Here is a 15,008-nt window from a genome sequence, read left to right as displayed (position 1 = left end):
ACTACCAAGTAAACAACCAAGAGTAATAAATACAGAAATATGAAGCTGAAGAAGTAAACTAAGCCACCTACTACTTTTACATACATTTACCTCCCTTGGTATTATGCTATGTTTTTTAAAACCTTACTTTTCCATGTATCTAGCATAGAGTTAGAAATACAGTAGCATTTAGTAAATATTACTTTTTTGAATGACTGAAAATATACCTGCTTAAATGTTCCGGTTGCTGGGGCTACTTTATACTTCACCCTAGTGGTCACTAGTTTTGCCTTTCAAATACAGACTTTGGGACTGTGTGTAACAAAATTAAAATTACAGTGCAAATTGAAGGTTAAACATTCCACCAGTTAAAATTTGTCTCAACTGACTTTCCCTCTTGATAACTGGCTATGATGCTTCTAAATACGACAATGAAGAATCCAACTATGTTCAATATACCGTATCATGAAATGTACTTTACTTTATCCGAAATCTCTGAAAATCACTATTATATGTTTAAAAGTTAAAATCTGCAGAGTACTATCCTTAACCATGACTTACCACAGCAATATTTTGACACTTTCATATAAAAATGCTATGACAAAGAATGAGTTACACTTATCAAAATGCAAGTGATTTAAAAATGTCAAAGAAAACATAAGTACCATCACCCTCCAACACTCCATATAAAATTATTAAATGAAAAAAAAGTTGGTAAATGTTTTCTAAGATTCAATACCAAAAGAGCAAGTTACTCTAGTTAACTAGAAAAAATGGCATTAACTAACGAAAAATCCATTCTCTGAGTGTAATGAGTGATTTTTAAAATTTTGGACCAGAAAGACTTATCTACAAAAGGAAGAGGGATAAGAACAAAGCTTTCAAGTAAAGCATGTCTTCTGAAGAAGTACTATAGAGGGGATTTTTATTAAGAAAGTGATTTTCCTGGAGATAAGAAGGGGGTGATGATTTAAAACTGCAGCAAAAACAACACAATTTACTCTTCAACCCACTCAATTCTATATATATACATATGCCTTCTGTTCCTTAACTTTAGCCAATTGCCAGCATCTCTCCATTCTCTAATTTAGTTAATGCTGTTGTATTAGCATTAAAAATAAATTCAGTTATATTCTACTTAGGTGATTCAAGATAATAAAAAAAATTATAGAATTAACAAATACAAAATAATACATGTGTTGTAGTCATTTGGGGAAACTCCTGAATTTCCCAAAAGACATTATCCTATCTTAATCTTTTCACTTGCTACCATGGTTCTCTTAAGAACATCTTCTCAATCTGTGTCCAATTAATGATTATCTTTAATTGGATAATCCATACTGAACTATTATGTTCATTATAGTTTCCTTTTCATTCCTATTATACATAAGCACTACCTAAAGTTCCATAACTGAGGTTTCTCTCTTTCCTTCTCTCCTTCTACTATACAGTTTTTCTCCAGACTGATTCAGGTGATATTCTGTATATCCAGATGCTATCACATACTTCCAACAATCAAAATAATCCCAGATGCAGATTATATTTCTATATATATATTTTGATTTTTAAAATTTTTTCTTAGCCTGAGACTCACATTTTCAATAATATGCAAGATAATAATAATAAATATATCCTGTTGAACTTATTTAACTTAACAAGTATCTATTGAGGACCTTGTATGTGTTGGCACTATGCTAGGAGCTGAGGTGCAAGGCAGATGTGGACCTTACCTTCACAGGGTTTACAAAGTGGTCTAAGAGGAAAGATAAACCATAAACAGAATAAGAAAAATACAATGCGTTGGAGCAGGGGATTTCAAACTTTTTGGTCTCAGAATCCCTTTCCACTCTTAAAAAAAAGATCTCAAAGAACTTTTGTTCATACAGGTTATATAAATTGATGTTTACTGTATAAAACAAGCTGAGAAAAAAATTTTTTATTTAAAAAACAGCAAAATAAAAATCATCATAGGTTAACATACATAGTATTTTTGAAAAAAAATTCTACTTTCCAAAATAAAAATGTTAATGAGAAAAGTGACATTGTTTAACATTTTTTGTTGTTGTTGTTGCAAATCTGGCTAAACAGATAATAGCTAATCATGCCATGATGTTTCAGTTTGCCTTTTGTGTACTTCCCATTTCATCATATGACATAATAGATAATTACTCAAGAGTTACGTTGAATATGATTTATAATTTTTATTGTCTCATCACCAACAATCTTAAATTGAAACTGGCCTTTTTTTAAAAAAAAAAGTGGGTTCATAATGAAGAATACAATGACTATTAATATAACTTGGTTTCACTGCCTTGATCGTGCTTAGATGCCAGTAATTTTATCTACCACTTCTTCTGAACTATCAGTACAAACAGCAACATAGTAAAAAAGGCAAATACTATTTTAATATTAACATGAAATACTTTGAACTCACAGACCTCCCCAAAAGGGCTTCAGAGACTCCTAGAGATCCATGGATCATACTTTGAGATCTGCTGTTAGTTAGAGAAGTATGTAGCTTTGTTGATGATACCGAACCTAGGAGTAAAGGAAGTTCTTCCTCAGAGTGTTGAATGTTTAAGACTATATAAGGATTAAAAGGAAATTATGCAGGTTGAAGGGGTTAAATGCTGGCTTGTGAGAGGGATATTCTAGGCAGAAGGAAAAACACCAGGCAGAAGCTAGAATTTTATATGAATAAAAGGAAGATCAGTATTATTGAGTCATATAGTTAAAAAGAAAAGGTACCAAGGAAATGAGGGATGCAAAGCTCAATAATGAAGGATAATGAAGGATTTTTTATGTTATGCCAAGGAACCTGCATTCTATCTCAGAGCAAAAGAAAATCCCTGAATGGTTAGGAGAGTTTGCCAAGTGAGCATCAGGTTTATGTTTCAGATAAAATTCTCAGGTTGAACTGTGGATAATGAACTTCAGTAAAACTGGAAATAGGAGTCTATTGTAATTGCCCTGGTGGGAGAAGAGGACACAGAGGGGTAGACAGACTGAAATGACATTGATAACTTGGAAACAATAATAGGACTTGGTGATAAACTAGATGTGCGAAGTGAGATAGGGAAGGAGTCAAGAATAAATCTTTAAGTTTCAAGCTTTGGCATACAGACGCATTTAATGAAAAAGGGAACACTGGAAGAGGAACAAATTCAGTAGTAAAGGGGAAAATATTAGCTTGCTCATGATACAAAGGTATCTCACAGGCTTTGTCAACAATAGGTAAACAACTCCATTGAAGTAACTCATTGATACAGAGAACTGTTAAACTTGCACTGTGCTGTGCTTAGTCACTCAGTCATGTACAACTCTTTGTGACCCCATGGACTGCAGCCCACCAGGCTCCTCTGTCCATGCAGATTCTCCAGGCAAGAATGCCAGAGTGGCTTGCCCTGCCCTCCTCCAGGGGATTTTCCCTACCCAGGAATCGAACCAGGGTCTTCTGCATTGCAGGCAGAATCTTTACCAGCTGAGCTATGAGGGAAGCCTTGAGATAGAGAAGGAGTCAAGTAAAAAATCTTCAAGTTTCTAGCTTAGGCATACAAACACATTTAATGAACCAGGGAATACTGGAAGAGGAACAAATTTGGGTGATTCAGTAGAAAAGGGGAGAATATTAGCTTGCTCACGATATAAAGGTATCTCACAGGCAAAAATACAACCAGAGAAGTTTAGCAGGCACCTAGATATGTGAAGATCAGATCAGAGCTCTGAACTGGAAATACAGATTTGGTATCATCAGCATATACATGGGTAACCAAAATCATGGAAGTAAATTAAGCTGCCAGGGGATGATATGAAAATGAAGAGTAGAGAACACAGGAACCACATTTAAAAGGGAAAAAAGGGTATGCGCTGCTATTAGGTTGTGAAAAAGTAACTGTGTTTTTGGATGAAAAAGTAATTGTGCTTTTGGACTGTGGATTTTAGATCATTATAACTAGACTCAAACACATCTTTACTAATCAAAATAGGAACAATTACAGTCAACTAATTTTTGCCAATGAGAAATAAGTTTATTCCTACAACATAAAAATCTGTACTCTGGGATTCAGTGAACTCTTGGAAAGCATTCTGCTGGTTCTGGAAGCATGTTCCCTGCAAAAAGTTGTTGAGATGGTTGAAGAAGTGATAGTCAGCTGACGAGAAGTCAGGTGAATATGGAGGATGAGGCAAAACTTCATAGCCCGATTTGTTCAACTTTTGAAGCGCTGGTTGTTGTCAGGTGGTTGGGCATGGTCATGGAGAAGAATGGGGCCCTTTTTGTTGACCAAAGTTGGCTGCAAGCTTTGCAGTTTTTGATGCATCTCATTCATTTGCTGAACACACTTCTCAGATGTAATTGCTTCACTGGGATTCAGAAAACTGTAGTGAGTCACATGGGCAGGAGACCACTACACAGTGACCCTGATTTTTTTTTTTGGTGCAAGTTTAGCTTTGGGAAGGGATTTGGAGCAGCTTCTCGGTCTGACGACTGAGCTGGTTGTTGCCGGGTTGTTGTATAAAATCCACTTTTCATTGCATGTCACAATCCAATCATTGTTGCTGCACAAAATAAGAGAAGATGACACTTCAAAATGACAACTTTTTTGGATTGCAGTCACTTATCAAGCTTTTTCACATTTCCAATTTGCTTCAAATGAGGAATGACTGTAGAAAGGTTGACGCTGAGTTCTTCGGAACTTCTCATGTAGTTGCTTCGATGATTCTCTCAATTGTTTGTTGTCAATTTCCAGTAGATGACCACTTCGCATCTCATCTTCAAGGCTGTCATCTCCTTTGCAAAACTTCTTGAACTACCACTGCACTGTACGTTTGTTCGTTAGCAGTTCCTGGGCCAAATGTGCTGTTGATGTTGTGAGTTGTCTCCACTGCTTTACAACCCATTTTGAACTCTAATAAGAAAATCACTGGAATTTGCTTTTTGTCTAACATCATTTCCCTAGTCTAAAATAAATATAAAATAAACAGCAAGTAATAAATCATTAGCAAAAAACATAAAGTGAGAAATGTGAATTAAAATGACATATAACATAACCACATTTATTTAAGAATGTATTCCAATATCACACAGCAAAGTTCAACAATGCAAAACCACAATTACTTTTACACCAATCTAATATTAAAAATGGACAAGAAATGGACTGATACAAGGACATGTCCTTACATAGTACATGTATTAAGATGAAGACTTTTTTTTTTAAAAGATGAAAAGGAGAAATGGAAGAGGTTGTTAATAACCACTAAATTATCATTAAGAACCATAAAACAGGTAATAGGACATGTCTCTGTCACCCCCATAAAGTGAATAACATTCACTGATATTTTAGGATGAGTTTTACTAGGCTTTAGGTAACTCATTCAGAGAAGGCAATGGCACCCCACTCCAGTGGAAAATCCCATGGATGGAGGAGCCTGGAAGGCTGCAGTCCATGGGATCGCTGAGGGTCGGACATGACTGAGCAACTTCCCTTTCACTTTTCACTTTCATGCACTGGAGAAGGACATGGCAATCCACTCCGGTGTTCTTGCCTGGAGAATCCCAGGGACAGGGGAGCCTGGTGGGCTGCTGTCTATGGGGTTGCACAGAGTTGGACATGACTGAAGCAACTTAGCAGCAGCTGCAGCAATAACTCATTAGAGAATGGTAAATTGTTAGTTAAAACACCAAAGACCCTATTTTCTAAATTACTTTTCTGTAATTCTACATAAGTCTAACTAGCTTTATATTTTTATTAGATCAAATTAGATTCAATTCTAATTACTAAGATAATAAACTGTTTTAGATAGTAAATCTTTAATTTACTTTCTATTGAGGGCATAATATACAAACTATAATAAAAATCTTATAAACTGAGTTTAACAGAATCTGGGGGGAATGCTTTATATCTTACCAAGGAAGCACATTTAGTTTAAGAAGCCCTCCAAAAAGAATTTTGGTCATCATTTTTATATACACAGTCATATCCATTTCATCTAAGTTATCAAATTTGTGGGCATAGTTATTTATAATATTCCTATATTATCCTTTTACTGTCCATGGTATCAATAGTCATCGCTTTCTTTCATTTTTAATATTAGTAATTTATCTTTTTTTTCTTGGTAGTTTGACCAGAGGTTTACCAGTTTTACTGCCCTTCAAAGAACCAGCTTTTGGTTCCACTGATTCTCTCTGTGGTTTCCCTGTTTTCAGATTTCATTAATTTCTATTCTAATTTTCAATATTTCTTTTCCTTTTACTTTAGATCTAATTTGGTTTTGTTTTCCTAGTTTCCTACGGTAGAAGCTTATATTACTGATTTTACATCCTTCTTCTTTTCTAATATATGCATTCAATGTTAAAAATTTCCCTCTAAGCCTGCTTTCACTATAGCTCTTCAATTGTGATAAGATGCATTTTCATTTAGTCCAAAGTATCAATATTTAAAAATTTCTGTGACTTTTTGACACATATGCTAATTAGAGAGTCTACAAACATTTTGAGCCCTTTAGCTCTCATTGTCTGGAATACCAGACCATCTGACCTGCCTCTTGAGAAGTTTGTATGCAGGTCAGGAAGCAACAGTTAGAACTAGACATGGAACAACAGATTGGTTCCAAATAGGAAAAGGAGTATGTCAAGGCTGTATATTGTCACCCTGCTTATTTAACTTATATGCAGAGTACATCATGAGGAATGCTGGACTGGAAGAAGCACAAGCTGGAATCAAGATTGCCAGGAGAAATATCAATAACTTCAGGTATGCAGATGACACCACCCTTATGGCAGAAAGTGAAGAGGAACTCAAAAGCCTCTTGATGAAGGTGAAAGAGGAGAGTGAAAAAGTTGGCTTAAAACTCGACATTCAGAAAACGAAGATCATGGCATCTGGTCCCATCACTTTATGGCAAATAGATGGGGAAACAGTGGAAACAGTGTCAGACTTTATTTTTCTGGGCTCCAAAATCACTGCAGATGGTGACTGCAGCCATGAAATTAAAAGACACTTACTCCTTGGAAGAAAAGTTATGACCAACCTAGATAGCATACTGAAAAGTAGAGACATTACTTTGCCAACAAAGGTCCGTCTAGTCAAGGCTATGGTTTTTCCTGTAGTCATGTATGGATGTGAGAGTTGGACTGGGAAGAAAGCTGAGCGCAGAAGAATTGATGCTTTTGAACTGTGGTGTTGGAGAAGACTCTTGAGAATCCCTTGGACTGCAAGGAGATCCAGCCAGTCCATTCTAAAGGAGATCAGCCCTGGGATTTCTTTGGAGGGAATGATGCTAAAGCTGAAACTCCAGTACTTTGGCCACCTCATGGGAAGAGTTGACTCATTGGAAAAGACTCTGATGCTGGGAGGGGTTGGGGGCAGGAGGAGAAGGGGACGACAGAGGATGAGATGGCTGGATGGCATCACTGACTCGATGGACTTGAGTCTGAGTGAACTCCGGGAGTTGGTGACAGACAGGGAGGCCTGGAGTGCTGTGATTCATGGGGTCGCAAAGAGTCAGACACAACTGAGTGACTGAACTGAACTGAGCTCTCACTGTTACTGATTTATAGTTTAATTCTATTGTGGTTTGAGAGAATATCTTCTATAGCTCAAATCTTTCTAAATTTGTTAAGGTGTGTTTTACAGTCCAGAATATGGTTTATTTGGTAAATGTTTTGAAAAAAAAATCAAACTTTTTAAAAGGCATCAAAGTACTTATTTCATATCATTTACAAGTATATATGTACAAGATGAAGGAGGGTTGGGACACAGCTATTTTACTATTAGAAAGAATGGCAGTAATTGGGGCTTGGGATAAAACTCAAAAAGTAACATCTCAATTCTGAGCTATAGATGCTATTTTAAAAGTGACTCCTCATTTTCACTTTTCACTTTCATGCATTGGAGAAGGAAATGGCAACCCACTCCAGTATTCTTGCCTGGATAATCCCAGGGACAGAGGAGCCTGTTGGGCTGCCGTCTACAGGGTGACACAGAGTAGGACATGACTGACGCAACTTAGTAGCAGCAGCAATAAAAAATTTTTGGTCTTCATAAAATGTAAGTGAAAAAAGACCAAAGGTATTTTTGCTATGTGAGAACTTATCTGAACCCAGAAATCAAAATGACTTTATTTTGGGATAAGACCAGGAAAAAGATAATCTTTGCTATCTACATTTGCAAGTAGCACAGTGATAAAGAATCCACCTACTAATGCAGGAGATTCAAGGGATTCGGGTTCAATCCCTAGGTGGGGAAATTTCGAGGAGGAAATCCCAACCCATTCCAGTATTCTTGCCTGGAAAATTCCATGGACAGAGGAGCCTGGCTATAATCCATGGAGTCACAAAGAATTAGACATGACTGAGCACATCTACGCTTGCTATGCAAAATCACAAGTTAAACAGATTCAGATAGCAATAAACACATATCACCTATATAATATCTATAAATAGAGTAAACATCTGACCTTTGACTATTTCATTTACCTCTCTGCAAGTGTTATGTACAAGAGAGCAGAGATTCTCTTTGGGAAAACTGAGCATTATTTTGTACTGAGGATCACTTTATATTTAGATGCATACAGTGGTAGATTATTTATGATAAAGTATAATGCAGAATGATTGTTTCAACAGCATAGCAAGAGCAGTTTACATAAAAATTTTTATATTATATGGTCTCTATTGTGTAAGAAATGAGGCCTATTAAAAGGACTGGAAAGAAATATACCTAAATGTAACCAGAATTAAGTAATAATTTTTCCACATTTTCACACTGTTATCTTATTTAATTTGTAGTCAGAAAAATATACAATAATTACTTTAATACAACTTGAGAAGTACTGTAATAGAGCTATAAAAAGGTTTGCTATTGGTACCAGAGTATCAATTCTTTTGAGATGTTCAAGTTAAATTCTGAAAGGGAAGATATTTCAAATATATCCTAATGTAATATAGCAATAGTTGATCAGAAAAAGGATATACTGCACTTGCAACTGCCAGTGAGACCAAGCATATACCACTAGGGAAATTTACATAGTTCCATAGTACTAGAATACAAGCTGCAGTAAGAGTAAGAGGAATAGGAAGAATAAGTATACTTGAACATACTGGGGCCAGATGCTGTATGAAATAGTTTCTAGAATGAAGAAAATCTAAACCTAGCCATCTTAGGCTAAGATGTTTCAATGCTTAACTTCAATATTTAAACCATTGATAGTTAAACAATGACATTAATAGTTAAACAATAACATATAAACAATATTTCTTTTAAGTACTTAAAATACTCTTTTTCCTTTAAAATTAAACCAGATACTGAAATTTGACTATAGCAAGGGAGAGGCTGGCAAATACACTCTTCAAGAAACAACTATAACAAAGAACACAATCATGAAAAACAACCATTTGAGGGCTCGAACATACACAAGCATGTTGCTAAGTGTTAATTCATGAAAACTAGCTGAATCTTGGTTAACAACAGTGGGGATTTGTGGTGCCTTTGCCTGAAGCCACCCTCATTACCTTCACCCTTTTCTCAGTTGGTATGGAAATTCTTTGAGGATAGGGCTGGCTGTGAAAAAAAGCAACTTCACTTCTGGAAAGGGTTAAAGGGATTTTGAGTAAACAGTGAAAAACACACACAGAATTAAGTAGCAAACTCGGTAAGGAACAAACAGGGAATGTAAGCAGCTATGCTAGCTTCAGGTTGCAGTTTTGGTTGGCCTGAACTGTAGACTGGAAGGCTGGTCAGAAATTTAGAAATTCCGCAAAGATTCCGGAAATGAGAGAGACACAGAAGGGCTACAGAAACTCTTCACATAGCCTTGGCTGATTGGGAGGCTAAATGAACATGTACGGGAGACCCATGAGGGCCTGACGGAAAGCAGAAGGTGAGGCAGACTTGAACACTGCCTTAATTTTAAATGTACTCCCAAATCAACACACATCCACTGGCAAAGGCTGGAGGCCTCACAGGTTTAGAGAGGTATTTGAGCACAACTTTTGATTTATCATTGACCCCTAATCTGTCTAGACACAGTTGCAACCCTAGCAAACCAGCCTAAAAAATTAAAAATAATAATGTACAAACTACCAGGGAAACAGATCCCACAAACTAAGTACAGGCAGACTACTAAAAAAACCATCACTACCCATCTTCCTTGAGGGAAAAATCCAAACAAGAGTTCCAAAACAAATGATCAAAAATACACTGGACAGTTTTCAACAAAAAGTGATGAGACATGCAGGAAAAACAGCAAAGTGTAATCCAAATTCTAGAATAACGGCAGTAAATAGAAAGATTCTGAGTGAGCCCAAATGTTGTATTTAGCCAAGACCTCAAATCAGCTATTATAGAAATGCTCAAAAAATTCAAAGAAACCATGTTTAAAGAATTAAAGGAAAATATGACAATGTAACAAACAGGGTTATCTCAACAATGAAACAGAGCCTGTAATAAAGAACCATATAAAAATGCGAAGATTCATATTTTCCATATGTACCTGGTTTTTTGGTAGTTGTGTAACTATATCATTTCTTTTTTTTTTGCCATATCATGTGGAATGTGGGATCTTAGTTCCCCAACCAGGGATTTAACCCATGTCCCTTGTGTTGGAAGCGCAAAGACTTAACCACTGGACCATGAATGAAGTCCCTATAATTTCTTACACTGGTCAATATTTTTAAAATACTTAAGAATGAATACTTGAGGTATAAGCTGTTTAGCAACTCATTATGCTTTATAAGCTTTGTAGTAACCTTTGAATAAAGGTAAAGATCTTTTCCTACAGAATTAATCAAACATATTTTAATTTTTTTAGTGAAATTGTTTATACCTAACTGGGCTTTCCTGGTGGCTCAGATAGTAAAGAATCCACCTGCAGTGTGGGAGACCTGGGTCCAATCCCTGAGTTGAGAAGATCCCCTGGAGGAGGGCATGGCAACCCACTCCAGTATTCTTGTCTGGAGAATCCCCACGGACAGAGGAGCCTGGTGGGCTACAGTCCATGGGATCACAAAGAATCAGACAAGACAGAGTGACTAAGCAAAAAAAAAAAATACCCAACTAGATATTTCAACATGGTACAAAATCAAAATAACCAAAGGAAATGTTATGTTGATAATCACAGGTGTGTAACTGTTTTAAGAGTTTAGTTTAATTTCCATGGTTAGCCTTCACTGTCTGTCAGGAATGTTTCTAGAATTATTTTAAGGGAGTAATAAAATATTACTTGATTCCACAAACTTATTCTGATACTACAATATAAAAATAATTTTAATACTATTAGTAATTAATTGCACTGAACACACAGTGAAATACTATTTAGTCATAAGAAAGGGGGAGATCTTGCCATTTTCGAGAATACAGATGGACCTTGGTCATTACACTAACTGAAGTCAGACATGAAAAGACAAATACTATATGATCTTCTATGTAGAATCAAAGAAAATCAAACTGATAGGAACAGAAATCGGATTTGTGATTGTCAGAGCTAAGGATTTGAAGATAGGAGATTGGGTGAAAGGTATTTTCAATTAAGTTCTAGAGATATAATGTCCAGTGTGGTGACTATAGTTAACAATACTATATTGAATATTTGGTAACTGATATTAATAAAAGTTCTCATAAAGAAAAAAGGGTAATTAGGTGAGGTATGGTTAACTAAACTCACTGTGGTAATCTTTTTACATTATATACATATTAAATCATTTTGTTGTATGTCTTAAACAATGTTGTATGTCGACTGGTGGTGGTGGTTTAGTCGCTAAGTCATGTCTGACTCTTGCAACATCATGGACTATAGCCTGCCAGGCTCCTTTGTCTGTGAGATTTCCCAGGCAAAAATACTGGAGTTGGTTGCTTTTTCCTTTTCCATGGGATGTCCCAGACCCAGGGGTTGAACCCACATTTCTCCTGCATTGCAGGTGGATTCTTTACCATTGAGCCACCACGGAAGCCCCTATATGTCGATTATATCTCAATAAAACTGGGAAAATACTCATGTATTTATTAAATAAAATTTGTGCCTATATGCATATGTATTACCAGCAGGCAGGTTTTTATATTGACAATAAAATAATGGCAATTAATTCTATTAGTAATCTACGTGTTAGTCACTCAATCATGTCCAACTCTTTGTAACTCCATGGACTGCCAAGCTCTTCTGTCCATGGACTTCTCCAGGCAAGAATACTGGAGTGGGTAGACATTCCCTTCTCCAGGGCATCTTCCCAACCCAGGAATCGAAGCTGGGTCTCCTGCATTGCAGGCAGATTCTTTACCAGCTGAACCACCACAGAAGCCTGATCATCATCATCATCATCATCATCATCTTCTATCAATTCTTTATTTGTGCTTTCTTTGTTAGTGGACAGCCACTTTAAATTTAATTTAATTGGATTTTGCTGTTTTCATATTTTGTATTACCATAAATATAATTATTATAACATTTAATGAATGATTCTTTCTCATTTTTAGTAAGACCAATCTATGCTATGGAACTATTAGTTTCCCAGATGTCCCTTAAAAGTTTATGCTACTTTCCTATGTAATAGTATTACAAATTTACATTTCTCAAACTAACACTACCAGAGAAGCAAACTGCCCACTACCTGTTGTAAACCATTATTTTACATTATTAACACAGATATACTTACTCAGTTATAAATTCAGGGTTTGTAAAGCTGAGGTTGGTTAAATGACCTTCAAGTTTAGAAGATTCATGCGTATTTAAGGCTGGAGTGGTCTTAGTGCCGAGTATAGCTCTTTTCTCATCTTTTTCAAGTGCTTTTCTCTTCCCACCATTTTGGAAATATTCTCTGCACACACTACAATGCAAAATAAAGTTATATTTTAAACAACAGTATGGATATAAAATAAAAATGGACAAATATTACCCTTTATTAATAAAAATGGGAAATTTTCAAATTATAGTTTCATATTTTTAAAATGTCACATAGAGGGTAAGTTTGAGTACCTGTAGCACTTTCAAATTTTTTACCATACAACAAAGCAAGATCATAGATTATGTTTAATAAATTAGAAGTTTTTTTTCAGAAGCACAATACCTATATGTTTTGCTGAACTTTATCCTTAGCTAAAACATAAGTTCCTCCAGAAAAGCTTAGATAACTCTGCTATTCAGTGACACATTCAAGAAGAACAGTAGTCACTGTTTAATTCTGAGCCAGCTCTGCTGGTAGCACAGCTGTTTTTCAGATCCCTCCTAGTTTATAAAAACAAAGGCACAAAATCAGGTTGCCAACATAGAAAGAAGAGCATAAAAATCTAGTTCAGGTAAAAATAGTATCATATTATAAAGGTATACATTCAGAAAGAACAAAGGTTTGAATATAATAGTGATTTTTATAATACCTGGAAATTATTCCTACCCATCAAGAGACCATTACTGTTTGTCCCAATTTTTATAATATAAAAGAATATTAAAATGCAGATTTTTCAAGATATGTTGGAAAATATAAGCCCACATCAGGTTGTTATCTAGAATCAGACACTAATGACTGGTATTAACATTAAATATTAAACGATTTTCTTCGTACCTATTACAATTTTAGAGAAGGAAATGGCAACCCACTCCAGTATTCTTGCTTGGAGAATCCCATGGACAGAGGAGCAGGGCAGGCTACTATCCAAGGGGTTGTAAAGAGTTGGACACAACTGAGTGACTAATACACAATACAATTTTAGGATGAATATAGTAGGGTACCATGCCTGGGTATGTAACAGGGCAATAAATATGAAGCACAGAATCAACTCAAGATATTCACTAGCTATTAAAGACAAGAAACTTACAAGAAAAAAGACTGCTGTGATCTACCTCTGGCCCTTGAGCTTATTATATAACAGGAGACACACAAGTAAACAATTAACTGATATACTTATCAAAGTTTAAAGTGAATGTGAATGGAAGCTAAACACATCTTTCTTTACAGATCTTAAAGGTGGCTCAGATGGTAAAGCGTCTGCCCACAATGCTGGAGACCCAGGATCAATCCCTGGGTTGGGAAGATCTCCTGGAGAAGGAAATGGCAACCCACTCCAGTATTCTTGCCTGGAAAATCCTATGGACGGAGAAGCCTGGTAGGCTACAGTCCATGGGGTTGCAAAGAGTTGGACATGACTGAGAGACTTCATTTCACTTCACTTCAAATCATTATTATTCCATATAGCTCATTCTTTGAACAAAGATGGACTATTTTTCTCCACAGACACTGACTGATACAGTTCCATAAACACATGGCTAGAGAAGAACTGAAAAAGTACTTTATTATTTTTTTTTAAATTTTATTTTATTTTTAAACTTTACATAATTGTATTAGTTTTGCCAAATATCAAAATGAATCCACCACAGGTATACATGTGTTCCCCATCCTAAACCCTCCTCCCTCCTCCCTCCCAATACCATCCCTCTGGGTCATCCCAGTGCACTAGCCCCAAGCATCCAGTATCGTGCATCGAACCTGGACTGGCAACTCATTTCTTACATGATATTTTACGTTTCAATGTCATTCTCCCAAATCTTCCCACCCTCTCCCTCTCCCACAGAGTCCATAAGACTGTTCTATACATCAGTGTCTCTTTTGCTGTCTCGTACACTGGGTTATTGTTACCATCTTTCTAAATTCCATATATATGCGTTAGTATACTGTATTTATGTTTTTCCTTCTGGCTTACTTCACTCTGTATAATAGGCTCCAGTTTCATCCACCTCATTAGAACTGATTCAAATGTATTCTTTTTAATGGCTGAGTAATACTCCATTGTGTATATGTACCACAGCTTTCTTATCCATTCATCTGCTGATGGACAACTAGGTTGCTTCCATGTCCTGGCTATTATAAACAGTTCTTCGATGAACATTGGGGTACACGTGTCTCTTTCAATTCTGGTTTCCTCAGTGTGTATGCCCAGCAGTGGGATTGCTGGATCATAAGGCAAGGTGAAAAGACAGCCTTCAGAATGGGAGAAAATAATAGCAAACGAAGCAACCGACAAACAACTAATCTCAAAAATATACAAGCA

General features: G+C 36.0%; 1 protein-coding gene across 1 annotated transcript in view; it reads right to left on the bottom strand.

Annotated features, from left to right (window-relative positions):
- Nucleotides 1-15,008, bottom strand: part of BMT2 (base methyltransferase of 25S rRNA 2 homolog) — a 79,460-nt gene that overhangs the window by 32,658 nt on the left and 31,794 nt on the right. Inside the window, exon 3 of the mRNA XM_061414086.1 lies at nt 12,623-12,793. Within this exon, the coding sequence (XP_061270070.1) occupies nt 12,623-12,793 (171 nt within the window). The remainder of the gene's footprint in view (nt 1-12,622; nt 12,794-15,008) is intronic.

This window comes from Bos javanicus, chromosome 4 (genome assembly GCF_032452875.1).
Source record: "Bos javanicus breed banteng chromosome 4, ARS-OSU_banteng_1.0, whole genome shotgun sequence".
Taxonomy (NCBI): Eukaryota; Metazoa; Chordata; class Mammalia; order Artiodactyla; family Bovidae; genus Bos; species Bos javanicus.
The sequence above is the reverse complement of the archived record's forward strand: the minus strand, read 5'-3'. Positions and strand labels throughout refer to the sequence as shown.